Source organism: Miniopterus natalensis, chromosome 6 (assembly GCF_054644295.1).
Source record: "Miniopterus natalensis isolate mMinNat1 chromosome 6, mMinNat1.hap1, whole genome shotgun sequence".
NCBI classification, from domain to species: Eukaryota; Metazoa; Chordata; class Mammalia; order Chiroptera; family Miniopteridae; genus Miniopterus; species Miniopterus natalensis.
The window spans coordinates 44,176,185-44,204,163 of NC_142086.1; the positions used below are offsets into that span (position 1 = coordinate 44,176,185).

At 39.8% G+C, this 27,979-nt stretch overlaps 1 protein-coding gene across 1 annotated transcript; it reads right to left on the bottom strand.

Moving 5' to 3' along the window:
* Positions 1 to 4,206: 4,206 nt before the first annotated feature.
* On the bottom strand, positions 4,207 to 27,851 carry PARP9 (poly(ADP-ribose) polymerase family member 9). Its single transcript, XM_016200157.2, has 10 exons — positions 27,837 to 27,851; positions 26,903 to 27,044; positions 23,676 to 24,523; positions 20,714 to 20,941; positions 19,444 to 19,662; positions 16,111 to 16,171; positions 11,985 to 12,362; positions 8,706 to 8,842; positions 7,909 to 8,083; positions 4,207 to 6,542 (listed from the first exon to the last, which is right to left on the bottom strand). Exons 1-10 carry the CDS (start codon positions 27,849 to 27,851, stop codon positions 6,148 to 6,150), a joined length of 2,598 nt encoding a protein of 865 aa, XP_016055643.2. The 3' UTR covers positions 4,207 to 6,147.
* Between the last annotated feature and the right edge of the window lie 128 nt (positions 27,852 to 27,979).

Consider the following 27,979-nt stretch of genomic DNA (forward strand, 5'->3'; position numbering starts at 1 on the left):
GATAAAAGATCCTTTTTTATAGCTGATAGTACTCCATGGTATAAATGTGCCACAGCTTTCTTATCCACTATCTACTGCTGGGCACTTGGGCTGTTTCCAGATCTTAGCTATGATAAATTGTGCTGCTATAAACATAGGGGTGCATAAGTTTTTTGTGATTGGTGTTTTGGGTTCCTTAGGATAGATTCCTAAAAGTGGGATCACTGGGTCAAATGACAGGTCAATTTTTAATCTTTTGAGGAAACTCCATACTGTTTTCCATAGTGGCTGCACCAGTCTGCATTCCCACCAGCAGTGTACCAGGGTTCCCTTTTCTCCATACCCTCGCCAGCACTTTTGTAGTTCATTGATTTGTTGATGGTAGTTATTCTGGCAGGTGTGAGGTGATACCTCATTGTGGTTTTAATTTGCATCTCTCTGATTAGCAGTGATGTTGAGCATTTTTTCATATGTCTCTTGGCCATTTGTATGTCCCTCTTTGGAGAATTGTCTGTTTAGGTCCTTTGCCCATTTTTTAATTAGATTGTTTGTCTTCCTTTTGTTAAGTTGTATGAGTTCCTTATATATTTTGGATATTAACCCTTTATCAGATGTGTCGTTAGTTGGCAAATATGTTCTCCCATACAGTGGGCTCCCTTTTCGTTTTGTTGATGGTTTCTTTTGCTGTGCAGAAGCTTTTTATTTTGATGCAGTCCCACTTGTTTATTTTCTCCTTAGTTTCTCTTGCCCTAGGAGATGTATCAACAAACATATTGCTACGAGAGATGTCTGAGATTTTGTTCCCCATGTTTTCCTCTAGGATTTTTATGGTTTCATGTCTTACATTTAAGTCTTTTATTCATTTTGAATTTACTTTTGTGTATGGTGTAAGTTGGTGGTCTAGTTTCATTTTTTTGCATGTACCCAATTTTCCCAACACCATTTATTGAAGAAACTGTCTTTACTCCATTGTATGTTCTTGACTCCTTTGTCAAATATTAATTGACCATAATGGCATGGGTCAATTTCTGGGTTCTCTGTTCTGTTCCATTGATCTATATGTCTGTTCTTGTGCCAGTACCAGGCTGTTTTGATGACAGTGGCTTTGTAGTATAACTTGATATCTGGTATTGTGATCCCTCCAACTTTGTTCTTCTTTCTCAAGATTGCCGTGGCTATTCGGGGTGTTTTTTGGTTCCATATAAATTTTAGCACCAGGAGTGTACTAGAGTGCACTGCTTATATTTTTTAATATAAGCTTTAAGGTTAGGAATAATTTAAGCACTATTTTAGCTTTATGTCACAAACTGTATTAGTAATATTGTATCATTCGGTTTAAAATATTTTCTAATTTGTTACATTTTCATGACCCATGAAGTGTTATTTTGAAGTGTATAGCTAATCTCCAAACATTTATTTTTAAGCTGTTTTTTACTGATTTCTAAGTTTATTGCACCATGGATGGTAGTCAGAGAACATGGTCCAGCTGAAAATGTCTTTAAAATTGTTGAACTTAGAATATGGTCAGTATACATAAAGGTTTAGTGTAAAATTGAGAAGAATGTGTATTCTGTAATTACTGGGTATAGAGTTCTAAAAAGTACATTAGTTAAACATTGTGTTTTTCCGATCTTCTATAGTATAATTTTTTCTCTTTTTACTGCTGATCTAATTACTCAGAAGGCTATGTTAAATCTCTGGGATAGTGGAGTTGCCAGTTTTGCCTGTAATTCTGTCAGTTTTTGCTTTATATAGTTTGGGGCTATATTATTAACTGCATACACATTAACTGAATCTTTTGTTATTATCAGAAGTCATCTTTATTCTCAAATAACATTTTTTAACTTAAGGTCTATTTTGTTGTTATTAATAAAGCTACACCAGGTTTCTTTTGGTATTTGCTAATTACATTTTTCTATATTTTCAATCTTTCTGTATTTTAATACCTTTTTATATCTCCAGTAAACAGTATGTAGTTGGATTTTTAAAACCCAATCTATCAGTCTGTGATTTAACTAGCAAGTTTAGTCCAAATTACACACACTTTGGTCACTTATGTGTTCGGAATTACTTCTACCATTTTGTGCTGTTTGTCTGACTTATTTTCCCTTAATTCCCTTTTCCCCCTTCCTTGCTTTCCCAGTTTTTGTTTTTTTTAATTCCCTTTAAAAAAAAATCTTTACCTGAGGATGTTTTCATTGATTTTAGAGAGAAAGGGAGAGAGAGAAACATCGATATTGGTTGCCTCCCACACGTGCCCTGACTAAGATTGAACCCACAACCTGGGCATGTGCCCTGACTGGGAATCAAACCTACAATTAAATTCCCTTTTTTAGGTCTACTATTTAGAAGTTAGATACTTTATTTCTTTCCTTATAGTAGCTGCCCTTAAGTCTTAATCTGTTTAAGAAATTTAACTCTAATCTCTTGAACAACACAAGGCCTTTAAACCCCTTTAACTGTAGTCATTACTCTACCATTTTACATGGTTCACTTTTCAGTATTTTATTTCATTCTTATTTTACTCTCCAAGTTCCTGTTACTGTTTTATGAAGACAATGCTTATTTACGTGTGTCCGTATTTACCATTTCTTTGCTCATCATGCCTTCTTGCAGCTTCGATTTTTGTTCCCCACCCTCCTTCCTGAAGTCTACCCTTTAAGTTTCTTAAATGAGAGTCTCTTTGATAATTCAGTTTTTGGATGGTCTGAGAGTGTCTTTATTCAAAAATTAAGGCAAAATAAAAGTTTAGCTAAATACAAAATTCTTGGTTAACAGTTAATTTCTCTTGGCCTCTTTGAAAATATTATACTAATGTCTTCAGGTTTCTATTATTGCTGTTAAAAAAGCGTATTAGTTTTCTATTACTACCGTAACAAATTACAATGACTTAGTGACTTAAAAGAGCACAGATTTATTGTTTCACAGTTCTGTTGGTCATAAGTCAGCTATGGGCCTCACTGGACTAAAATCAAAGTGTTGGCAGGCTTCACTCCATTCTGGAAGCCTTTTCAGTCTACTTCCTTGCTCTCTCAGGTATAGGCAGAATTCAATTCCACGCAGTTAAAGGACTGAGATATCAGTTTCCTTGCTGTTTGTCAGCTGGGGGCTACCCTTCCCTGCTAGAAGCTTCTTTCTGGTCCTTGCACATAACCCCCTGCATCTCGTAACCAGCACAGGGCATTAAGTCCTTCTCATGCTGCTATGTCTCTGACCCAGCTAGGAAAGGTTCTCTACTTTTTTTATGTGATTAGATTGGGCTCACCTGAATAGTCTAGCTAATATTCTCATCTGAAGGGTAACCTTAATCACATCTGCAAAATTCCTTTTGCCTGGTAAGGTAACACATTCAGATTCAGATTAAAGCCTGGATATCTTTGCAATGGGCTGGGGAGGACATTATTCTGCCTACCACAAGACCTGTGCTGTCGGTCTAATTGTCATTTCTTTGTAGATTATCTGGTTGTTTTCTCTAGGCGCTTTACAGATTGCCTCTTTGGTGGTCTACAGTTTCACTGTTTCTTGGTATGGATTTTCTTTTGTTCTTGCCCTTGTGAATACTGCTTCTCCTCCATTCTCTTTCGAAATCCCTATTAAACATATGCTCGATATTTCAAAGCTATCTTGTCATCCTCAGCTCTGAGCCACAGGCATCATCCACAGGCATATGAATACCTGAGACTCACGTCCAAGCCCCATCCCTGCAAACAGTCACCCTGAGGCCATTCTTGATGCAGACTGTGGCATATTCCACCCTTGAGAGGAGAGACCCAAGAAGAGGCCCATCAGGTCTTGTAAGTAGACATAGAGCTGTTTAGGCAGGAAATTTGGGGGTTCCAGGTACCTACTGGCTGGTTTAGGAGTGAGGTATACATGAACATGCCAACCCCTCACTTTGTGGAGATGGGCACAGCGAGAGGAAGGCCACAGTTAGGGTCCTCCTGTCCAATCCAAGGGCAGTGCCATATGAAACAATAAGCATGCTTTTTTCAAGAGGAATAAGGCTGATTATGGCAAGATGAGAAGGAAAGTGTGTTCATGCAAGAGGTTGAGGATGTGAGAGTCAGAAAAGTTTGGAAGCATAGAGAAATATGGATTTCAGAATAGGCAAGAGATGCATGGAGGGATTAGCTGGCCTCTACATTGCAGAACTGAAGCCAAATTTGGGCACAGTCACAGAGCTATTCTCTCTGCATAAATACTCTTTGACTCTGTTCGCTATTTGCTGCACCTGACTTATCTGACTCTTAACAAATTTTTCAGGTCTCTGCTTTAGTTTCACTTTTTTAGAAGGCCTTCCCACCCAACCCGTGATCCCTCTCCCCCTTACATTTTCCCAAAGAATCTGTAATTCCTCATTTGTCCATAGCTGCCTTTCTAATTATTCAGGCTGAAAGCTGTATGAAGACATTTGTCTTGTCCAGCATCATATCCCTAGCACCCAGAAAGTGACTGAAAAACATCTGGTGGTCAAGAAATGTATGGCTGCTTGGATTAAAGATGGTGGCAGACTGAGTGGAAGCTACACTGACACTCTCCCGGGACCAACTGGAATTACAACTAAAATATAGAAAAACCATCCTGAATGATCCATTGCAACTGAAAACGAGCTGGAGAGCACCCTCCTAACCAAGGAGGAAAAGTGGAGACCACATAGGGACTGGTAGGAAGTGCAGAGGCACAAGAGGGCTGGCTGGGCTCCCACAGGCAGCAGCTGAAGGTCCCGAGGGATATCTCAGCTGTGGGGGGTTCCCACTGAGGACTCTGGAAGCCCAGGCTGGGCTTCCCAGCCAAAAGCACCAGAGCTGAGAAAGGTGCCCACATAACATCTGGCTGTGAAAAGCAGCCGGGTTTCTGTCTGCCAGGGAGGGATGGCTGAAAATGCAGGCACCCTCTTACAGAGCCAATGCACAAAGTTTCGCGTGCAGCCACTCACGTTGGGCTCCAGCAGAGGGAGGACAGAGGGGACTGGAGCTGTGTGGGGAGAATCTGGGGCTGTGGGCTCTGGAGAGTGAGATCAGGGGACCCTCGTCTGGATTCCTGTGCCGAGTTATTCCCCAGACTCTGGAGGCATCTTTCTCAGGCAGACAATTTACGGCTTTTGCCTGAGGGGGGAAGCAATTGCCCCACCCTGCTGGAGAGCCTCTCTCATTACCCAGAGGAGTTTCTAGAGCCTGAGGCTCATTAAGAGAATCAGATTAATTAGCCTGCAGCCAGAGGAAGACCTCAGAGTGCTTTGAGTCTTTGCCTGATCTGCTTCTGGACCTGGGCCTTGGAAAAGCAGACTTTGGTGCGCATCTTAGTCCTGTCCAAATGCACCCAGCCCCAGCAGTGGAGACCTCAAGCTGAGGGTTGTTGATAGCTCCAAACAGGATAGTAAGGGCCTGTGACAAACTGTGTCTGACATTGGCCTGCACCAGAGACCCTCCAAAAAGACTGAGAGTCCTAGCAGATCTACCTAATACATAGAAACAAACCCAAACAGGCAGCCAAAATGGGGAGACCAAAAAATAAGCCCCAAATGAAAGAACAAGAGAAGTCTCCAGAAAAAGAGCTAAATGAAATGGAGATAAGCAATCAATCAGATATAGAGTTCAGAATACTGATTGTAAGGATACTCAAGAAATACATGGTTAATTAATAATTTGGCCTAGTGGTGCTTGAGTGGTATTGCTTGATATGGCTGAATCCACACAGGTTATCAGTAGAATATCAGCCTTTTGATGTCCTTCCACTTAAAATAATTTCATTTTACGTGTAATTTTTCAAAGCAAAGGTGATTTATTTTGATATCTAAAGCACTGTATAAGATTATCTGGAAAATCTAAAATCATCCTCTGTCCTAAAATGTCACACTCTCATCATTTTAGAAAATAAAAGACTTGGATTATATACTAGAAAAGTCTCTTCATTATATGTAAAACATTTTTGATATTACCTATAGTAAAAGAGGTGAAAGAACAACTTGAAGGAGAGGGATGATCCTGACAGTGTTTTAGTTGGTATCTATCTATCCCAGCCCCAGGAGACAAAGACTAAGATGCCAGTAGTATGTAGCTGGTTCCTTCTAACACAATGAGTCCATACAGACAACCCACTTGACAATTCAAACCACCCTTTGAGTCATCGATGGTCATTATTGGTTAGTTCCTCCAAAGCAAGGCCATGTCAGTTGTTAAAATGAAATGGAGGTAAATCAACAGGACTGCCTCTTGAGAATTTCCCCCAATTCGACTGTGGCGCCAGCATCATTGATTTTGATGAGTGCTCTTTTGGCCATACAGGACTCTGGGTGCAGGTCCACAAGTATTGGGGCATGGCCTGTACACTGCTAAATATAACAAAGATTTCAGGGCTGGAGACATTGTCAACCACACTGTCATGTCTATCTATGGCTCCAGGACTCAATGGTGGGGGAATAATATCTTCCTGATGACCCTGACAGAAGGAGCCTGTGAGTACTTCAGCCTCAAACACATAGATCAGCTTATCTGTGGCAGATGCTTTCTTGCCCCGGAATGCTAGGTTCTTGGTGAAGTATATGCCAGCTCCATACTTTGGGTCTGATAAAAGAAAAAAAAAGTAAACAGTTATTATGATCTGGAGAGTCATATTGCCTATTTGGGTACTAATATATATTCTATATCTAGTCCTCCAAATAATCACAACTTTCTGGTCCCAAGTTCCTGTGTCTGTAGCAAAGAGACCCAAAGTTGTTCCCTTGAAACAAAATACTGATATCATCAATATAATAATAGCTTACATTTAAATATAGCTTCCTTCCTTCCTACTGTCCCTTCTTCCCTTCCTCCCTCACCTCCATCTTTCTTTCTTTACACTTACTTGGAACTTAACCAAACACTGTATCAGGCTCTAGAGCAGCACTCAACAATAGAAACGCAATGTAAGCCTGGCTGGTGTGGCTCAGTTGTTGAACGTTAACCCAGGAACCAAGAGGTCAGGCCCGGCCGGGTTGCAGGCTCGATCCCCAGTAGGGGGCATACAGGAGACAGCCGATCAATGATGTTTCTCTCTCATCGATGTTTCTATCTCTATCCCTCTCCCTTCATCTCTCTCTAACAATCAATAAAAACATATTTAAAAATAAAGAAATGCAATGTAAGCCACGTATATAATTTTAAATTCTCTAGTAGCCACATTAAAAAAAAGGTAAAAAAATACAGGTGAAATTAATTTAATAATAAATTTATTTAACCTATTATATCCAAATGTTATCATTTCAACATGTAATCAATATGCAAAATTATTGAGGAGATATTTTACATGTTTTTCTTTGGTAGTGGTCTTTAAAATACAGTGTGTATTTTATACTTACAGTGTATCTCAATTAAGATTAACCACATTTCAAGTGCTCAACAGCCACATGTGGCTGGCTTGTGGCTACCATACTGGGCTGTACAGCTCTAGAGTTTCAAAAATGACTCAGACGTGATCCTTATTTTCAGAAGTTCATAAAAGGGAACTCCCCATATGTAAACAGATAAATTATAGTACAATTTTATGTGGCAAGGAAATATTTTGAGATTAAAAAAATCAAAGATTTCTTTCCTGGGAGTTTCTTCTTGTTCTCTGTTCCTCCACCCATTGAGTTCTTGCTACTTGTTACCTCCGGGGCAGAGAGGACAAAGCTCAGAACAAAGTCAACTGAACAGACATGTATATGATATGTATGCAGGTATGTATATAATAGACAATTATTATTTTTTAAATATGTCTATTGATTTCAAAGAGAGGAAGGGAGAGGGAGGAAGAGAGAGAAACATCATTCCTAGTTGATAGAAACTAAATCCTAGCTGCAAATGATCCCCTCATCACAGCAACTAATGCTATTTGTGGTGAGTCCTCTGCTAATGTCTGCTCACCAATTCCCACACACAGTAGCTGCAATACTGAGGGGCTGACACCTACCGCAGGGCACTGAGTACATTCTTTGAAAGCCAGCTCTGCTTATCAATTCGCAGAACTGCTGTGGGACTTGCTGAAACAATCTGTGGCTCACAGGTTTCCCAGTCATTCTCTCGCTCATCATTTTCTTCTTTATTTGGAAGGCAGCCATGAGAGCCATGTTGTCTATCTTCTCTACCTAGAACCCAAGGGGATGAAAAACTGAAAAAGAGACTGGAGAACTACTATTTAAATGGCCTGCCCCACTGCTTCAAAAATAAAGGCACTTATGTGCATATTCCTTTGCATGCAATTTGCTTTTCATTTCAAAGTACTAAGAGTCTCTCCTGGCCCCAACCTTCTACTAGTTTGACTTCTATCTCTTCAAAATTCCCTGTCCTTTCTTTGACAAATTCATTTAATAAAAATGCACCGAACAATCACGTGCAGGCACTGGTAATGAAATGGTCAACAATATATTTACCGTGTTTGCCCTCTGAAAGCTCCTAGTTCAATGCGAGATAAAAATTATAATAATGCACTGTGAAAAATGCTATACCAGTTCTTTTATTTTGCATCAAGATAGGCAGCTTTTTCCTGGATCTTGATCTATGCTTCTATACATCCTGAATTTCTACCTCCTGATTCCAGCTATACCCTAGTACCTGCCCATCTCTAGCCTCCTCTCAGCCTTATTTCTGAAATTCTTGGTCAATGAGCAGCTAGCTTAGAGCCATCAGCAGGTAAGTGTTTTCTTTCAGCTACAGAACCAAGTGGATTAATAGCAAAATAAGTCAAACCTTTCCCTTAATTATGTATACCTTTAAAACGTGCAAACCACAGTTTTCAAACAGTTTCTTTTGATCCTGAATTTCTGGAGCTGAAAGCATTAGACATTTCAGAAACTTATTTTCTTTCATTTCATCTTGGTGCTTTGGTTGCTGATTAGTCCATTGTCCTAAAAATGAACAACACAGAACTCTTTTTCAATGCTCTGTAAGAGGCAACAGGTTTGTAAAATAATTTGATGAAACAAATTAAAGAAATTTGGAGGAATAGATTAGCCAGTTTAAACTGTATGCCTCATATGTTTAGGGCAGGCAAGGAGAGTTACAATACTGTGAGATGCCATAAGAAAAAATAAGAGGATTAATACATTTGCCCTCAGGTGATTTGGATTATGAGGCTGAGAAAAAAAAGAACATTAATATATCTCCCCCCACTAATGTTGTAATGATGATATATAATTGTGATGCTCATAGGAAATGTTTGCATTTTAAGTCAAGATGCCCAGCAACAAAAAAAGAGGCATAAGAAAACTTTAAGGAAGATGAAAAACGATATGCCATTTATATAACAAAGCAAGGTTTTCAAAGAGATTTCACACCTCTACCTCATTTGATCATTACAAACACAACCACAATTTTACAAATAAGGAAATTAAAACCCAGAGACTTATGTGACTTGCCCAATATCACACAGCTAATAAGTAGAGAGATCCAAGATTATAAACCTGGCTTTCATCAGTACTTTCTGTAGGGGGCAAGGCAGAATATTTGGCATATATATCACTCATATGCCACCACCCAACCAAGAAGAGCAAAGTTTGGAGATTAACAGTAAATTGTATCATGTATTTCCTCCCTTTTTTCCTTTCTTTCTTGCTTAACTTCCTTCCTTCCTTCCTTTTTTAAGTTCAAGGGACAACCTGTTATTGTCCAAAGAAGCTCCTTATTGGACTAAATATACAGGTAGACAAAATGGAAACTCCCCGAAAAGGCTTTCTTTCAGTTTGAGTTTTGACTTTAGACCAAGCATACTAAAATGACCTAATTCCCAGCACATTATCTAATTGAGTGGGCTGAATTTAACTACAAAAAACAGATGATAAGTCCAGAGAAACTTAATTGAAGGTCAAGTTGTAAATCTGGAAGGCAGGAGGGACAAAACTCCATAGCAAAGGAACTCCAAAGCCGAGAAATTTCAAAGGAAGAGACTAAGTTAAACTGGAGAGCAATAGCTCGCACTGATGAAGTACAGTATTAAGTTCAGTTGACCTGAGTTCAGCAAACATTTATTGAATTCCTATTACATGCCATGCACTGGAGACTCAAAATCTACAAACTCTTGCTGTCAGAAAAGCTTGCCAAGAAGTATTAAAAGAGCAACATAAAAGAGAGGAGATGCCTAACTTCTATTATTTAAATTTTATCATTCTGATGGATCGTTGATGTTCTCTGCAGTAATAGCTCATTTCAAACTGATCCATTTTGTTAGTGATGATCTTAATCTGATTAAGAGAGGATGAGTCTGTATGAACCTCTGGACTGCTGCTGTGGAATAGTATGCTTAGTCATCAGCTACTAAAAATGCCACCTTGCAGCAGAACAAGGGACTTACACGACTAAATTGCCAGTAGCTGGGAGGATGGGCCAACCTTATAAATGCAGTTAAAGTAATGCCATAAGCATTACTTTACAGGAGATCAGTATTTTTTGTCTCTTGTTCTCTTGAGAGGTATCAGTGTCAGTTTACATATCCACAGACATTACACTTAAAAAGCTAAGTAGAAATCATAATCTTGGGTCTCATTCTCGTGTATTATTGTTGTCCATGTTTTTGGGCACTGGGTTTTCTATGGAATGTGGATACAACATTTACCACAAACTCCCACTCACTTTGACTATTTCTGTCTACATTATTTTTATAAACACATGGTGAATATAAGGTATTCTTTGAAATTTTGCATCTGAATTTCTGTACTAAATCCATTCTCTATGTTACAACCAGTGATCTTTCTAAAATACAAGTCTGACCTTATCTTTGCTTAAAATCCTTTAAGGCTCCCTGTTTGTTTCAAGAAAAACTGAATCCTTTCATGGGGCCTATAAAGTCTTGCATAATCTAGGCCCTACTATGGTCTGATTTCTTAAAAATTTCTTTCTTTGCCTTACTAAGGTCTCCTTTCCTTCAGTTTTCTATTTATTTAATGAATGAATGACTTTTTTTAATCTTTAGCCGAGGATATTTTTTCCATTGTTTTTCAGAGAGAGTGGAAGGGGGAGAGAGAGAAACGTCCATGTGAGAAAGACACATCGATTGGTTGCCTCCCGCACCCCCCCCCCCGAGTCTGCAACTGAGGTACGTGCCCTTGACTGGAATTGAACCCGAGAACCTTCAGTCCACAGGCCGACGCTCTAACCACTGAGCAAACTGGCTAGAGCCAGGTTCCCATTTATGACACTACCACCTAGCAGCTTTCCCCCGACCTCCCAAATCTGGGTTAGGGGCCTCTCCTAAGTGCACCCAGAGCACTTTCACCCTCTTTCATAACTAACCCTGCTTGCTTCTCTATATCCCCAATTGGATTTTTGAGTGAAAACAATGTCCATTTTATCATGTATATCTAGCACCTAGAACAATGCCTGGTACATATCATAGATGCAATATTCATTAATTGAATAAATGAATGAAATAAGCCTCTGTCTCCTAAGGTGGTGTTTTCAATGTATAATTTCCTACTTAGCTCTAGAGCTATGTTAAAAGGGTCCCTCCAGACCCGAATTCCTAGTCATCCTGATGGATTTTGCCCCACTAAATGGGTGATGCTTGTGTGTACTTAACAGTATCAATTAATAATTTACTTTGGTGAGAAGGCTCAAAGTAACTTTAGGGTTCCTAAGGTTGCCAGCAACAAATAAATGCAATAAAACTCAATTTAAAAAAATCAAGTGGAATGTGTCCACATTTGAATGCTCCATCTGCAGAATTAAAGATGTACCCCCTCCTCCCCCACTGCCAGGGAATGGATTACTCCAGGCTTTCCAGATAATTGCCTCTTAGGCAATCCATGTCATCATAAGTAAATTCAATTTTGTGTGTGTGTGTGTGTGTGTGTGTGTTGATTTACTATTCATTAACCCTGCTCTTACAAACAGAGCCCCAAAATGGTTATAAAAGTTTATGGCCTAGCCCAGAACCTACATAGTTTGTTCTCTGTCTCTTCTAATATACCTCTTATCCAAATATATATATGCATAATCACACCCAAAAGGACAGCTGGGAGAGCTGACTTTCCAACTTCACAGGAAGTTACTCACCTGACAAGCTCCAAAGGGCTTGCTCCTTTTTTCTTGCCATTTCCTCTTGAATTGCACACAGCATTTGTTCAATGATTAGAACCACCTCAAGGAGGTCAGGCTGGGCTCCTTTAATCTCTAAAATTGCCTTTCCCAGACTGAGAACCTCTGAGATAGAGACCCTTGAGGTGTCCTGAAGCCGAGACAAGGTGTCATGTTCCTTTTTTCCAAGGTAGAAGATATGATTATTCTCAATGATGTGCGGGCCCTGGTGGGCCAGTGTCCTTTGGATCCACTCTTGGGCCTCAAACATCTTATCCCGGTTAGATCCCATCAGATTGATGGCAGGAGATTTAGCTTTTAGCTCATTTTCTTGGTTCTCTCTGGTTCCCTGGGGGACTGAAAAGACTATTATAAGCAACCACAGAAGGCTGGTGGGTTTTAAACCAGAGCAGAACAATACACCATGGCCAGTGTTTGCCCCAGGATATTGTCACCATGGTCTGCCATAGCAGCTTCAATTAAGTACTATCTCTGAGAGCCGTGCAGGGTATAAAGGAAATCTAAATGTATAGTTTCCAGTTTCCTTGAGAACACAGTTAGCTTGTAAGAGGTTGGATTTATCATGTCTTGCCCCTGCTGTGTTGCATTTACCAATATACAGATTCAAACATCTCAGAAAGCCGTAGAGCTTAAAGATTGAAAATACCTTTAAAAAATGTATTTCTGGTGGTAAAAATAATAGATGTTTATTGCTGAAAAACTGGAAAATTATCGAAGTAGAAAGAAAGAAGGAAATACCTGTAATTCCACTACCTAGGATTCCTGTTTACATCTTATCTGTGTGTGACAGGACCTTTTGCACCTGCACAACCAGAGCTGGGAGCTTAGCAGCTCCTGCTGCTGGACACAGTATATTCCAGCAGAAAAGGAAATGGAACTTGATTCATACCCATCCATGTATACCTCTCTCTGCAACCCCCTCCACAAGGAGTAAAGATATGTATCAAGAAGAAGAATCACTGCCCTGGCTGGTGTACTCAGTGGTTAGAGTGTCAGCCCGCGCACGGAAGGGTTCGATTCCCAGTCAAGGGCATATACCTGGGTTGCAGGTTCAATCCCAGCCTTCCATTCTTTCTAAATATTAATGGGAAAAATATCCTCAGGTGAGGATTAACAAGGAGAAGGAGAAGGAGAAGAATTGCTGATGGATTAGGGTGGCTCTGAACCCAAACTGCAAAAAAACACACCAAAGTGATGGGGGGATGGACTAGTTGAGAGAGAATTCATAGGTGAGGCAGTATCTAAAATACAGAAAGAATTCCCTCAAATCATTAAAAAAAGGAAACAATCCAGTAGCCAGGTAGGCAAAAGAATTCACAGAAAAGGAAACACAAATGGCCCACGTACGTGTGAAAAGATGTTCCTCTTCATTGGTAACCAGGAATATAAAAAATTACCAGATTGGCAAAAATTCGTATGTCTGACAATCTCAAGTGTTGGGAAGGGTGAAGAACAACTGGCATTCTTTCGTATTCATGATTGATGTAAACAATCACTCCTGTAATCATAGTAGTTAAAGAAACTTTGGCACACATGTATCAGGGAACGTGTACAAGGAAGTTTGCATTCTTGTTTGGAACAGCCAAGACCTGGAAATAACCCGTGTCCTTCAACAATGGAATATTATAGCAATGAAAAGTAGTGAATTTAGCTACATGGATGAATCTCAGTAACATATTTTGAGGGGGAAAAAGTAAGTTGAGAACTTACTATGTTCTAGGTGTTATTCTAGGAGCTTTACATATGTCACTCAATCCTCACAACCCAATGAGACAGATACTATTAGTAGCCCCATCTTACAAATGAGGGAATGAATTCAGAGTTAGTAAGTAACTTGCCCATGGTTTTAGGACTAGTAAGTGGTGGCCATGGAATTAGTAGGTGTGGGCAGTCTGACTCCAGTGCTCACACAATTTTGCCTCCCAGTGAGTGATCCCAGGACAATAGTGGCAATTAGCATATTTTACCTAATGTAGTAGTTGGGTGGTACCAGGAACTATGAAAAAGTATCAGGACAGGCCTAGAAGAGAGGGAAGATGGTCTCCCACTGAGTAAAAATATAAACCAATGTTTTAGACAACTCTGTGTGTGTGTGAGTGTGGGTGTAGGGGTGTTTTTTTAATTTAAAAATATATCTTTACTGATTTCAGAGAGAGGGAGAGGGAGAGGGAGAGGGAGAGAGAGAGAGAGAGAGAGAGTTGAAACATCAATGATGAGAGAGTCATTGATCAGCTGCCTCCTGCACGCCCCCGACTGGGGATTGAGCCCGCAACCCAGGCATGTGCCCTGACCAGAATTGACCCTCTATCTCTTGGATCTTGGGCTGATGCTCAACTGCTGAGTCATGCCCGGCTGGGCAGGGTTTGGTGAGGGGGGTAGGGGGTGGGGAGGTTTAACCGTTGTTCTGCTTGGGAGCTTACATTATTTTTCAGGAGAAAATAAAAACAATACATGTTGATAATTTATTTATCACTATCATGAAATAAGAACTGTTCTAGGTAACTACATTGTTCAGATCACTTAAAGGATACTCTTCTAACACCAAAACATACTTAATTTTAACTATTAGTTAAATATTTCTAATGGAACCACACTGCCTTCCTAAACGGTTTAACTTTTCCTTTATAATCTGAGATCATCATCATTCGTCATTATTAATGTCAATTATTGTCCTGGGCTATAATTCCTTTATAGATGTCCTTAAGAATTACTGAAGCAAATGGTGATAATGCCTGGCTCCATAATTCAGATAAATGGCACAGCAACATTTGTATGTTTCTTTTTCATATTATTCCCACCCAAAACTCCTGCTATCTAGCATCCCCAAACATGCGCTGCGTTTGTTTGCTTCTGTGGGCTTTCTTCACCTTGGGTGCCCCACCCTACCAACTCTGGTCATTGAAAACCTTGCCATCCTCAAAGCCAAGCTTAGAACCATCTCATCCATGAAGCTCTTCTTGATCCCTTGCAGTAGAAGGAATCTCTCCCTCCTCTTGGCTACAAGGGAAGTTTGTCCATTCATTATTTATCCCCTAGCATTTATTTCATGCTTTGCAATTTACAGAACATTTTTACATACATAATCTCTAATCCTCACAACAGTCTGCCATTATCATTTTACAGATTAACATAAACAGGTTCATAAGAAGTGCAGTCACAGACCAGGGCTCTTAAAATACCCCCTTTATTTCCAGCACTGCTGGACCACTGAACATCCATAACTGAACTCTTCTATTAAAAGGTATAAACAAATCATTTTGACCCTAATGGGAAATCTCCTAACAGTTTCTATTGCTGGTTGAAAGTCTAGTGTTCTTAACATCTACCGAATACTTTAGATGAAAAGACTATTTCAGATGTACACAACCTAGCTGTCATGAGGCAATTCCATCTCAGTTCACCTAAACTCCACTGAAGGAATATAATTATAAGACAAAGTTAAACATTCTCCAGCTCCCAACAACCAGGATTGGTTTAGTTCCAGTGATCCCCATACGTGGTTCAGTAGCAAAACTACTGAAAAAGGGGGCATTGAAAAATACACATGCCTGGCCCAGACCCAGAGTTCCTAAATCAGAATCTGTAGAGTTGGGGCTTATACATACGATTGTTGGTGTGCTTGCTTTTTAAAGCTTCCATTATGATCCCAGTGATTACTTAGGTTTGGGTAGCATTGGATTAATCCATTTATTGTTATCTGGTATTACTGAGATGTGTTTTCTATAATTATTAAAGGGTAACTCCATTAAGATGGTTGCTCATTCAAAGTAGAAAGAGTGCTGGTTAAGTCAGCTTTTGAAGGGCAGAACTTCTTCTTAGAAAAAAATTATACACAGCATTTGTAAATGAACTATCCACACTGTGGATTACCTAATGCAACTTTGCCTCGCTCTGCTCATATCGTAAAACTGGACTGAGCAAGAACTCGGTCAGGTATAGAGCAGGTTGGTATCTAAGCAGGAGCACAATGAAATATATTTGGCTTCTTTATTATTCTTCTTCCCTCCACTAGTTTAGATGACCAAGAACAGAATGAGCCTCGGGTGGGAGATGCTACTTCTAGGCCCATATATTTCTTACTCACCACTGTAGTTGTTGGGAGGCTGCAGCTTGGACTTACTCTTCTCCATTGCAGTCATGAAAGCCTACAAGAAGCAAAACAGAACAGGGCTTTTAACCAATGTCATCAAAATCCCTCCCTCTACCTGCACACACCACACTTGACCTCATCCACTCTGTGAGTCCCCATTTCCACTGCTACATATATAAAGCGGCCTGTAGGAAAATCTTGGGGAACAGCAAGTACAGCGCCACAATCTATTGGAATATGTAGGGGAAACAAGTATAGGAAAAATGGAAAGAAAACCAAAATCTGGTATAAAAAAGAAGAACGTATATTCCAAGGCAAATATTATCATTCATTCATTCAACAGATATTAATGCCTTGCTTATTGTGTGTTAGGCACTGAACTAAAGCTCTGGATATGGCCCTGAAGAAGAAATATACACAGGCAGATGCTCTTGTAATTAATAACATAAATTCATATTTAAAAAGTTATATACGCATTGCTTTTTCTGTAGATCAAATAAATGATCAATTCCTATAAAGTGCTTAATATTGTATCTGGCACTTAGTAAATATTCAATATGTTAGTTATTGTAATTATTATTACATGGCAGTCTATGGACAAAGATTTGTCTATTTCAAAAAACAAAAACAAAAAAACTCATCTCTCCTAGAGTTTGGAATTACCATAAGCAGCGTCTTCCTTTTTTAAAGTTGATACAATTGGCATTAATTGCTTCATGGAAAAGATGGTAAATAATGAAGTGAAAGCTAGATTTTGCTTTGCATCTGAAACTTGAACAATAAAATTTCTTAATCTGTAGGCATTTTCTTCATGAATTATATTTGCAGCTGCTATTTCCAGAGCAAAAAGCCCTCCATCTTACCATATTTTGTACCTAGAGAGGTCATTATGGGGCATTTCCCTGCACTCCCTATCCAAAAACTTGGAAAAAAACAAATAAGATAACATCATCTGCTGATAAATAGATTAAGAAGAGCTGCCAACACAAAATGGATAAAAATCAGCTCTCTCTCAAAGTCCCTTTAAATGTCAGGATGTGTTGCAGGGTGAGAAGTCAATCAGGCAAGGCTTTTGAATTAAATTTGAAAGAAATCAGTAACTTAATTAGTATAATAACTTAGAAGAAATGTGTAGATAACAAGCAGGTGGTCTGTAAGTTTGGAAAAGTGGAACAATATGGCAAGAATTTGGCAGTTTTTCCAGCTCTGTCCACAAATGACCAATGCCTAATGTGAGGACGTTAGTAGTGTGTTCCTAAAGAGGTGTTCCTTATTCTGAGACATAATGCCTGGCACAAGGTAGATACACAATAAATATTTGTTAACTCAACAGATGAATGATTTTCCATCACAGGATTGGGGGGGAGAATGGAATGAGTTTCTTAGCACAGTACTTGGCTGATGTAATACAGGGCAGCTATTTTTATTATCAGCCCTCAGACTGTGGTTAATCTTTCTACATTTATTGAACTTCCATGTACATTTTTTATTGTAGTTTGGAAAGAATGAACCTTCTTTTCTAGATGTGGCTAATTCCTCTTGTAGGGATATGGTCCTTCATGAACAGTACAAAAATATACTCAGAACACCTATGTGGGCCCAGTTATAGTCCTCTGCTTGGGGGAACTGGTGGACTTCATTTGAAGGACAGGATGATTCATTTTGTCAAGAAGCAGTAATTCACCACCTTGTTGCAGGTCGGCTGGGACGAGACACAGTGGTATGCTGGCAGAGGCTGACAATGGCTCACAAGAGCCCATTGTTCACATGTCTTCTCAACTCCACCTTCAGTGGTGTCACACTGATAGTTTGAAGTCAGCAGAGGAAATCAGCAACACTACAAACCTCCTTGTGTCTAGTCAGGCAGCAAAAGGAGTAAGAACCTTTACACTTGTTCCTGGAAAGAGCAGGTTGGAACCAATATAAATCTGTTTTCCTGTACAAGGAGATAAAATGGCAACCACCCACATGGAGACAGGCTGAGAGAGGGAAACAGGACTAATGTTCGGAGCCACTCTGGGCCGGGCACTCAGAAGACCCTTTACACCCAGAACTCAGACACACGCCTGGGAGGTCGCACTAGCACTTCCATGTTGCTGTAGATAGAATCAGAAACTTAATGTCTTCAAAATCTAGTGTAAGGTAATGTATCTTCTCTCATTTCTTTTTTAGTTTTCCTTAACATCATTAAAGTCCTTTCTGAAAATGCCAGCTAAGCGAGAATAAAGCAGAGATGGCACTTTAAAGGCAGCACAGAAATACTAATTATGCTGAATATATCAACGACCTATTCACATGTGAGAAACTCAGCTGACCTGGCCACTTGAAAGCAAAAAGCTGAGATGCAGTGAAAACGAAAGAAGCTGGACACCAGATCTCTGCACTCAGACACATATAGACACTTGCCCCTGCCCCCCACATGTCCCTCCATTTGTGTCAGACCACAGCTGATTTCCTTCTGAAGTCACCTACAGACGAGTTAAGAAAGAATAGATTGAATTTGAGGGCAATACTGGGGACATGGCAAAAGTAGTTACATATACTCTTGATGTTAAAAAACTTATACTCTAATTGGAAAAAAATAATTCACTTAATTTAGTATTCAGTTCAGCACTTAAGTGAACTGCAGCTCATTACAGCTAATATGACAGGAGTTACTGTATGCCAGGTACTGTTCTAAGTGTTTTACATGTATTAACTCACTGAATTCTCACAACAGCTCTCTAAGATGGTAGTTATTATACCCATATTAAAGCTGAAGAAACTGAGGTACAAATAAGGAACTTAACTGGCCCACAGACATTGATTGATTGGAGGGGAAAAGACAAAGAATTTGCTTTAAATATGTTAAATTTAAGATGAGAGTCAGGTATCTAAGTGGAAATGAGAGAGAGTTGGGGATGACGGTTGGGGATGGAGTTGGCTCAGAAGATAGGATTCTGCAGAAGTTATGGCAGAAGTTTAAGAACAGCTGTGTTCTTAGAGGAAGAAAGAAGAGAGAGGAGCACAGGACCCCACACTGAAACTAGGAGTTTGCTTACCTTTAAGGACCAGAGGGAAGAATAAGTGCCAACAAAGGAAAAGAGGAAAGCTGGGCAGTGGGTTAAACATGGTTTCTCTAATGGCGTTCTTTACTATGCTTGAAGTGGAAAATTTATAAAAGTTAAATTTCACCAAATTAGAATATCACCACGCCATACAGTTTAGCCCCATGTCTTACACTGGAGATACTAAACAGATGTGACTGAATGAATGAATGAATGAATGAATGAATGAATGAATGAACGAACGAACGAACTGTAGGACATTTCTAAGATATTAACTTACCTTACATGTCTCCAGTTCTTCAGGCAAGATCACAAACTTTATAGTTAGCGGTTTACCAGAAGAGTTTCTGGCAAACATTAAAACTTCATCAAACATAATCTCTGCTGCTTTCTCCTTCCTAATGCCAACGAGTCCAGTTCCAAGGGCAGGAAAAGAAATGGAAGTTTTATTTAGCTCATGGCATTTTTCCAAACACTCCTTCATTGCATTTTTCAATATCTGTAGGGGGGGAAAAAAACAATTTTAAGATCAGTCTTCAAATCAAAAATAAGACTTCACTTACCCCTTGATCTTGCCCATGTTTAACAATGTTAGTCTCCACTCTCCCTAGGGGCTGTGTCCACGCCTCCTCAGAGGGCAGGAAAAGTCCCACTCCATAGGGAACCCACTACAGCTATAAGGTTAAATGATGAAAAACGAAAGGGCTGAAGAAACTGAAGTAACTGAGTGGTCCTTTATGTGCTATTCAGGACCTTTGGGCACCATGATTTTCCCCAGTTTATGTGGCCTTGCTGACCCGCCCAGTTTATCTCCGCTCACCTGCCACTTCCAGGTCAACATAAAGAGCTCCTGGGAGTTTCATAAAGGAGACAGAGGTTAAAATAAGCAAGCAGCATTTATTCAGTGTCACTTAAGGTCTGTCATGTAATTTCTCCTTGAGAAGTGCTAGTATATTTGGCAGATTTAAACTTTCTCTTAATGTTTCAACATCCAAACTGAATACTAACACCGGGAGGTTGACCTTGGAAAACTGAGGGGTAGAGATGACTGGAGGACCAATTTGGGGTTACAGGGCCCTCTAGCCAGGAAAGAGCCAGAAATGGTGACAAAATATAGACTAAGGCAGGTGGGAAGGCACCACAGATAGTAAGTTTGACCAGCATGGTGCTAGAAAGGAAATCCCAGGTCCTCCTGGAATTTAACAGATGGAGGGAAATATGGAGAGGCTGCCTGCCGGGCCCACTTGGGAAACGGCCTACAGGGTCACAGTGTGGTGAGGTGGATGGGTGTGCAGACTGATGTTTCTGTGCCTATTGGCGGTACGCCCACTTAAAATTTAGACATGTATTAGGTAATATTTTAGATTGAACTTCTTAAGATAATTTATTAAGACCACAAGAGTTATTCATTATTTTCAGGTGTTTACAGGAGTGGTAGAAAATGGGGACTATACCACTTGACAATATTTCATGAAAGTAATGGCATGATGGAAATTCAACAAAGACCACACAGACTACAAGCTACATAGATAAATTTATTGTGACCTTACCAGAACTTGTCCAGAATATTCTGAAGACCACAACACATGGAATATATATTGACAGGACAATCCGAATCCTCTTGTGACCAGTAGCAGCTGGGAATCCTGAGATTTCAGACTCAGTTCTTTGATAAATTCCTCTTCCATTGCATTTCCTGCTTTTTGTAAAACTGATTTTGACACAGGACCAGATCTGATACCAGATTTTGGATGAACAGAATTAACAATTATATTCGTCTGAAAGGGGAAAAATGGACAAGATTCCTTGTTAAATTACTTTTTGTTAAATGACTAATTTAAATCTTTATATCCCTGAAGAGCTTTGAAAAATACTTTTGAAGATCCTAAATTCACAAAAAATACCATTTAATAATGGATAGAAACTCATATTTCCAAAGAACGATCATCTGATCAGTCTGTTTATCCTATTCAGTAATTAGGTAAGGTGTGTGGATGATACAATTTTTATTGCAAATATCTGTCAGCCCCTTGCTGGCTTATACCTCCCATATCCCCAGATTCTGAGCATTCCCTGTGATTTATTTTAAGTTTTATTAATGAATGGTTTCATTCCCTGCCCCACTGTCATCTCTTTTTGCTATTTTTGTGTGAATTTTCTATTTTGCTTTAAACAGAGCAGAAGTAAAATTTCTCAGGAAATTTCTACCTTCTATTTTTTTTTTGTTTGTTTAAAGTTTAGTAGTACATGGTTAAAGAAAGTAAAAATGAGACAAAAAAATCTTCAGTGAAAAGTAGGCCTCCATCTTGGTGGGGTCCTCAGATCCCGCACTCACCCACCTGTCCTATAGGCAAATGCTTTTACCAGTTCTTCGTATGTCCTTTCAGAAACAGACTGTACATTCATATGGGCTGTATTTACATTTTAAGTAATATCACCTACTTAGCTGTAAGAACTGTGCTAAAAGGGTTGTAATCTTTTTCATCCACCATGCCCAAATCCCCCTAAATCATCTTGATGGTTTTGGCTCCCTTTGGGGGTAACTTAGGTATTTCTTATAGATGTTAATTAATGCTTCATTTTGAAAGTACAATCAGAATTTGCAATTTGGGGGAACTGGCCCCCTTTAAAAATTTTAAGGTTCCTAATGTTCTTGGCAATAAATAAATACAATAAAATTTTAGTTAAAGGAACAAGTTATTCAATCAGGATGTTTCCACTTTAATTTCAAATTGGCATATTAATGACTTATCAAATAAATACATTGGAACCTCGGTTCTTGAACTTAATTCATTCCGAAGGCTGTTCGAGAAGTGATTTGTTTAAAAACCGAATCATTTTCCCAATAGAAATAATGTAAATTGAATTAATTTGTTCCAGACCCCCAAATGATTTCCTGTTTTAACCTTTCTTATATACAGTACATGTCTAAGCTCTATCATTGTTCTCACAACTTTCCTTTTTACTTTGCTGCTATCACTAACCTTCTTAGGACCCATGGTGACTTACTGTACATATTTAATAATAATAAGCAGCAACAAAAACAAAACATGAAAATATTCACAGCACAATTTCCTGAGATGTTAACAGTTCGGGGTTTAGGGGTAAACTCACTCATACTCGAGCATTCTCTCCTTTGTTGCCTGAGAGACGTGTGACTGATCATACAGGTATCAGAATGAAAGGGTTCTAGAACTGAAAGTTTTGTTGGACAACTGAGACATTTTTCCATGAACAACTTGGTCAAGAACCGAATTGTTCAAGATCAGAGATGGTCAAGAACTGAGGTTTGACTGCATTGCATTTTGTGGGGGTCCCCTCAACCTTCTTTCTATTGTCTTGCAGGCAGTACGTGGTATTTTTTCACATACGATTAAGTCTATTTGATTGTGACCAAAGGAGAGTCTTAAGTATGACATCATTGATCCAGAAAATAAAAAGAATATTTATATTCTTTCTCTTTTTCTGTTGCAGCACCCTGCTCCCTGCTTCCTCCTTCACTTATTCACCAATAATTTGCTAACACCTAGAAGCATGCCCAGATTGGGCTCTGGGGCTACAGAGATGAACTAGCCATGATCCCCATCCTCAAGGTGCTCTCTGCCTAGCAAGGGAGCTGCATTAACCCAGAAATACCTAGGTTCACTGTTACCCTGACTCCCTCCCCTCCCTGCCTGAGTCCTCTCCTTTGAGCTCACTGAACCCTGGCTAAATGCTAAGTCACACTTCATATCCTCCTGGCCCCTGGCACAGAGCCATATACTCAGAAAACAACTTACAGCCCCACCTAAGCCTCCTGACTGGTCCAGCCATTATTTTCTATCTATTATCCTCTGTGTTTCTCTGATCAAGTCATTCTAACAACCAGGACATTCCTCCTGGCAATCCATATCCATTATAACTTGAGATCAGATCCAAAACTCACATCTTCTGAAGTAATCTTTCTTAGTCCACTCCACTCTTGTCACAAATTGACATACTCTTAAATACTATGAATTTGTTTTGTATTAAGATTTTTTTGTTTACTCTTGGTAGGTTGCTTCAGAAATGTTCAGATCGTTTGTCTACCAATGAGACTTTTCAAATAAAGAATTTTTTAACATAAAAAGAGTATAATAGCTTTTAAGTTCCTTGGAATCAAGGATTGTTTTATTTCCTCATGGTGCCTAAGAATAATACCAATAATAGTTATAAATACTTGTCATGTGCCGAGCTCTATTCTAAGCATTTTATGTGTATTGATTCCAACTCTAAGATATAAGTGTTATTATTACCCTTATTTTCCAGATGAGGAAACTGAGGACCAAAAGATAAACTAGATTCACGTCACCCAGTTAGTAAGTGGCAAAGCTAGTATTCAAATCCAGATGGTCCATCTCTAAAGTCCATACTCTTAACCTTAACAAGATTAAACAGTGTTTGAAATAGTATATACTCAAAACATACTTGATAGGTAATAAACAGTTCAGGGATCCCCTTTGGCAGTGCAAGAGAATAGAAACAAAGGCTTACCTCCTGCAGTTCGATGTGGCCTAGGACAATCTGGAGAGTCAGGCTGTTCACAACCATTGTATTGGAAGGAAGGATGGCTCCTTGACTCACCAAGGTCCCCAGCTCATTGCTCCCTAGGAAGACTTCGGAAGCAGTTTTAAAGGCATTAACAGTAGGGCCCTCGTTGCTTACCAGGTGAATTTCTTTTAAATTATAGGCAGGGTTCTTCCTTTGGAAATGAACGATAGTTTCCACAATGGTGCTTGTGCACAAATTCAGAGGGAACCGGAAAATCCCAGAGCTTAGGGCTGGAATTGCTACTGTCTCAGTGTTGTGCAGATGGCCAGAAGTGACACACGTCAGAATATTTAAAATGGCCTTTTGCAGAAAAATGATACATCTCTCTCTCTCCGTCTCCACCCACTGAGGCCCAACAGCATGAATAATGTATTTGCAGGGAAGCTTCCCTGCTCGTGTGACAGCTATCTCACCAGTTGGTATTTTACCACGTGTGGAAACAACTTGTATACTCTCCTCTTGGATTTCTTGGCCGCCAGCTTTCACCAGGGCCTGGGCCAGGCCTCCCCCATGTCTAAGTTCTTCATTGGCTGCATTCACCACAACATCAACAGCATGTCTGGTGAGGTCATCCTTCCAGACAGATAGCTCTAGCCCAGGAGTCAGCCTTTTCCTGAAGACTTGCCGAGACTCGCTGTTACTTTCCCGGGCTGGAGAGACTAGGGTAGAGACACAGCCAAATTTATTCCGGAGGACTTCACACAGCTGACCCTCATTATTTTTTAAAATTTTGAAGTCATTGTGATTAACGGGTATTTGCCAAATATAGTTTTCTCCAAGAATGTCCGTCTCTGGAAAAGGAGAGAAGATTAAAAAAAAATCAAGAAATGAGCAAGGGTTCTTTTGAAAAAAATGTAATTCCGCTTCACATGAGGAGAATGAGTGTCCTATATACAAAAGAGAGAGGAACTTCCTCTAGCCTCCTTCCTGATTCTCTTTCTCACCTAGATATGTAATTAGACCAAGAATACCCAAGAGTTTTCAATGATAAATCACCCATGAAGTGCTTAGTCTTCTGTCTGGCATATAGTAAATACTCCATTAAGTGGTAGCTACTCTACTATGATACAATGATGGTGGTAAGAAAACTATGTATTTGGGGGCTCATGAATTTTATTTATTTATTTATTTATTTAAAATATATCTTTATTGATTTCAGAGAGAGGAAAGGAGAGGGAGAGGGAGAGATAGAAACATCAATGATGAGAAAGTCATTGATCGAGCCCACAACCCGGGTATGTGCCCTGACCGGGAATCGAACCCCGATCGCCTGGATCCTAGGTCGACGCTCAACCGCTGAGCCACGCCTGGCTGGGCTATTTTTTGTTTAAATATATATTTTTTTATTGATTTCAGAGAGAGGAAGGGAGAGGGAGAGAGAGAGAGGAACATCAATGATGAGAGAGAGTCTGATGAGAGAGAGTCATTGATCGGCTGCCTCCTGCACGCCCCCCGCTGGGGATTGAGGCTGCAACCTGGGCATGTGCCCTGACCAGGAATTGAACCTCCATCTCCTGGATCATAGGTTGATGTTTAACCACTGAGCCACACTGGCTGGGCAGGGGCTCATGAATTTTAAAATCCACATAAAAATGGTAAGCTTGGGAAGAACCATGTTTAAGGCACAAATGTTGAAAAGGAATTCATTATGAGTCAAAATCAAGTGGAGGCTTTATTCATAACTTGTTTGCATAGTCTTAGTGCCACAGTCTGGGTTCTCTTAGAAGCAGACTCTGAGATAAGGATTTGAGTGTAAATTTACTTGGGAGTTGATCCTAGAAAATATCAGAGGCATGAGATGGGAGGGCAGAGTAAGAAAGTAAGACAGAAAAGGGAAGGAAATGAACAAAGGATGTGTTACAAATCAAATGAAACTTGACTCCACCAGGCGACAGTGTGTCTTAGAGTTATATCACCAGAAGGGAAAGGAGTTGGAATATTCATCCAACTTCTGTCAGTCATTGGTCAAGGATGTTCTGTGGGGGGCATGGTCCAGCAAATGGGTAGAATATCATACTCTAGTTTTGTGGAATTAAAACTGATTGACTAAAAATTATTTACTACATGTGGCGGAAAAGAAGATGTGAGTCCCCCTTCAATATGGTTATGAAGGAGGGACTACAGTTAGCCACCAGCTGCCAGTTGTTAGCCCCTGAGGGTCCATCTCAGCTTTCCAGCCAAGGCCATCCTATTTTCAGAGTGGCCCCCATCAATGGCTGATCAAGGTCATTTATGTCCAATGTGGGACCTTCCTGATGGGCAATCTAAGACTGGCAGAGCTTCATCAGGTTTTCCTTACAGTCTGACAGCTCCACCTATTCAATCCAGTTTCTTCTCTTTTCCTTTCACGATAAACCTTTTGCATTCCTAACTCCCTCTCAGTTTCTACCTTCCTTAAGAACCCAACCTGTGACACTGTATTTCATGGAATCTAAGACATCATCATTATTGTTTTTTAATCTTCACTCGAGGACATGCTTAGAGAGGAGAAGGGAGAGAGGGAAACATCGATGTGAGAAACATTGATTGGCTGCCTTCAGAATATACCTTGACCAGGGATCAAACCCACAACCCAGGTATGTGCCCTGATGGGGAATCGAACTGGCAACCTTTTGGTGCAAAGGACAACTGACAACTCAACCAACTGAGCTACTCCAGACGGGCTAAGACATCATTATTATATGCCACTTAAAAACAATGCCGGTTAAACCATGGCACACTAATGATTGACAGAGAATAGCTGTATTTCAGAGATGTGAAAAGCTGTGTGTTCTAAAATAGGTAAAATGTAGTAATTATATTTTACTTTAACTCCCATTTCTAATCTCAGCCACCTAGAAAAACCTCTGGTGGCTTCATTTACCTAAAAGAAGCAGCATGGGAGTAGCCAGATCCCACTGGCCTGCACTTTGGTTGAAAATTCAAGTGGGCCATCCTTAGAATTAGGCAAGTTCCATTTGCCTCTTACAGCCCTTGTTGAACAAGGGACAGTCAGTGGATCACCTCTTCTGACCAAGTTCTCAGGCTGTGGTCAGAAGAGTCTCACATCTTGTGGGCAAAGCAAGGGATCAATGGAAACCCTAAGAGAACATGCCTGCTGATGTACACTGGCCCTGAGGCAGTTCCCCTTCTGAGGCACCGGGTTGCCATAAGGTCCTGCAATCACGCACCTGAATGCTTGCAGGGGAGACAGTCTCGTTCTGTATTCCCCTTTTTCCACTGAGGATAGATCTGAGCAAACAATTTCTGACACAAGAGTGGGATTAAGTTGGTACTACCTGACTTCTCATTGTAAGCTGCTGCTCCAGCACCCTGTGAAAAAAAATGGAAACTGAGTGACTACAGATTACTGATAACAAATACAGTTTAATAATCACAACGCAACAGAAATTCTACTAAAAGCCCTGGGTTTGAGGGGGAAGTGGAACACGTTTGTTCATTTGTTTAATCTGTGTGCCTGACATACTTGAAATACTAAATGTTTAGCAAACATTGACCCTATGCGGCTTCCTAGGGGGCCAATCAATGCATTTCTAATTCAGGCTGAGCTGAAGGGTTAGAGATTAACACTGGTAAAGGCCCAAATGTCACAGACCAAAATGACCCAAAGCTTTCTGACAGACCTCCAGTTTCCAAAGGCTTGTGGGTTTTTTCTAGACAGAAGACTTGGGGACATGAGCTTCATCAGCTACACCTCCCCATCTACCAGTAAGGACCCACTTTCAATTACTTATTTCATGACAAAAGCATGAATGTAGAATTTTATGGTTAAACATATGAGGTGTTTTTTCTCTATTTCTTTGTTTTTATTCTTCCTCCACAATCCTCCTCTTCCCATCCTGCAAAAGCAGAATTGCTGAATGAGTAGACAAAATAAAAATGACACCAAGGGCACATTTTTACAAATCATCCATCCTCCTGGTGCCTCCATTGATTAGATTAGCGTATTCTTTATTCCCTTTGTCTCACATGGTGTAAGGAGAAACTTTTATTGGGCTACTAATACCAAATCAAAGACCCAGATTTCTTACTGTTATAGGAAGAACTATTCATGTGCTGATCAAAGTTCATGATTTATATACGTTTATATATAAGTACTTTTACCTTGGAAAAGTCCATCCTTCAGGGCCCTGGGGTCTTCAAATCTTTACACTCTGTTTTGCTTTTCCAATATAGACTGCTGTTCCCAAATATGGGGGCCCACTTCTAGGAATGAACACAAAGGATGCAATAAGCATTGACCAGCA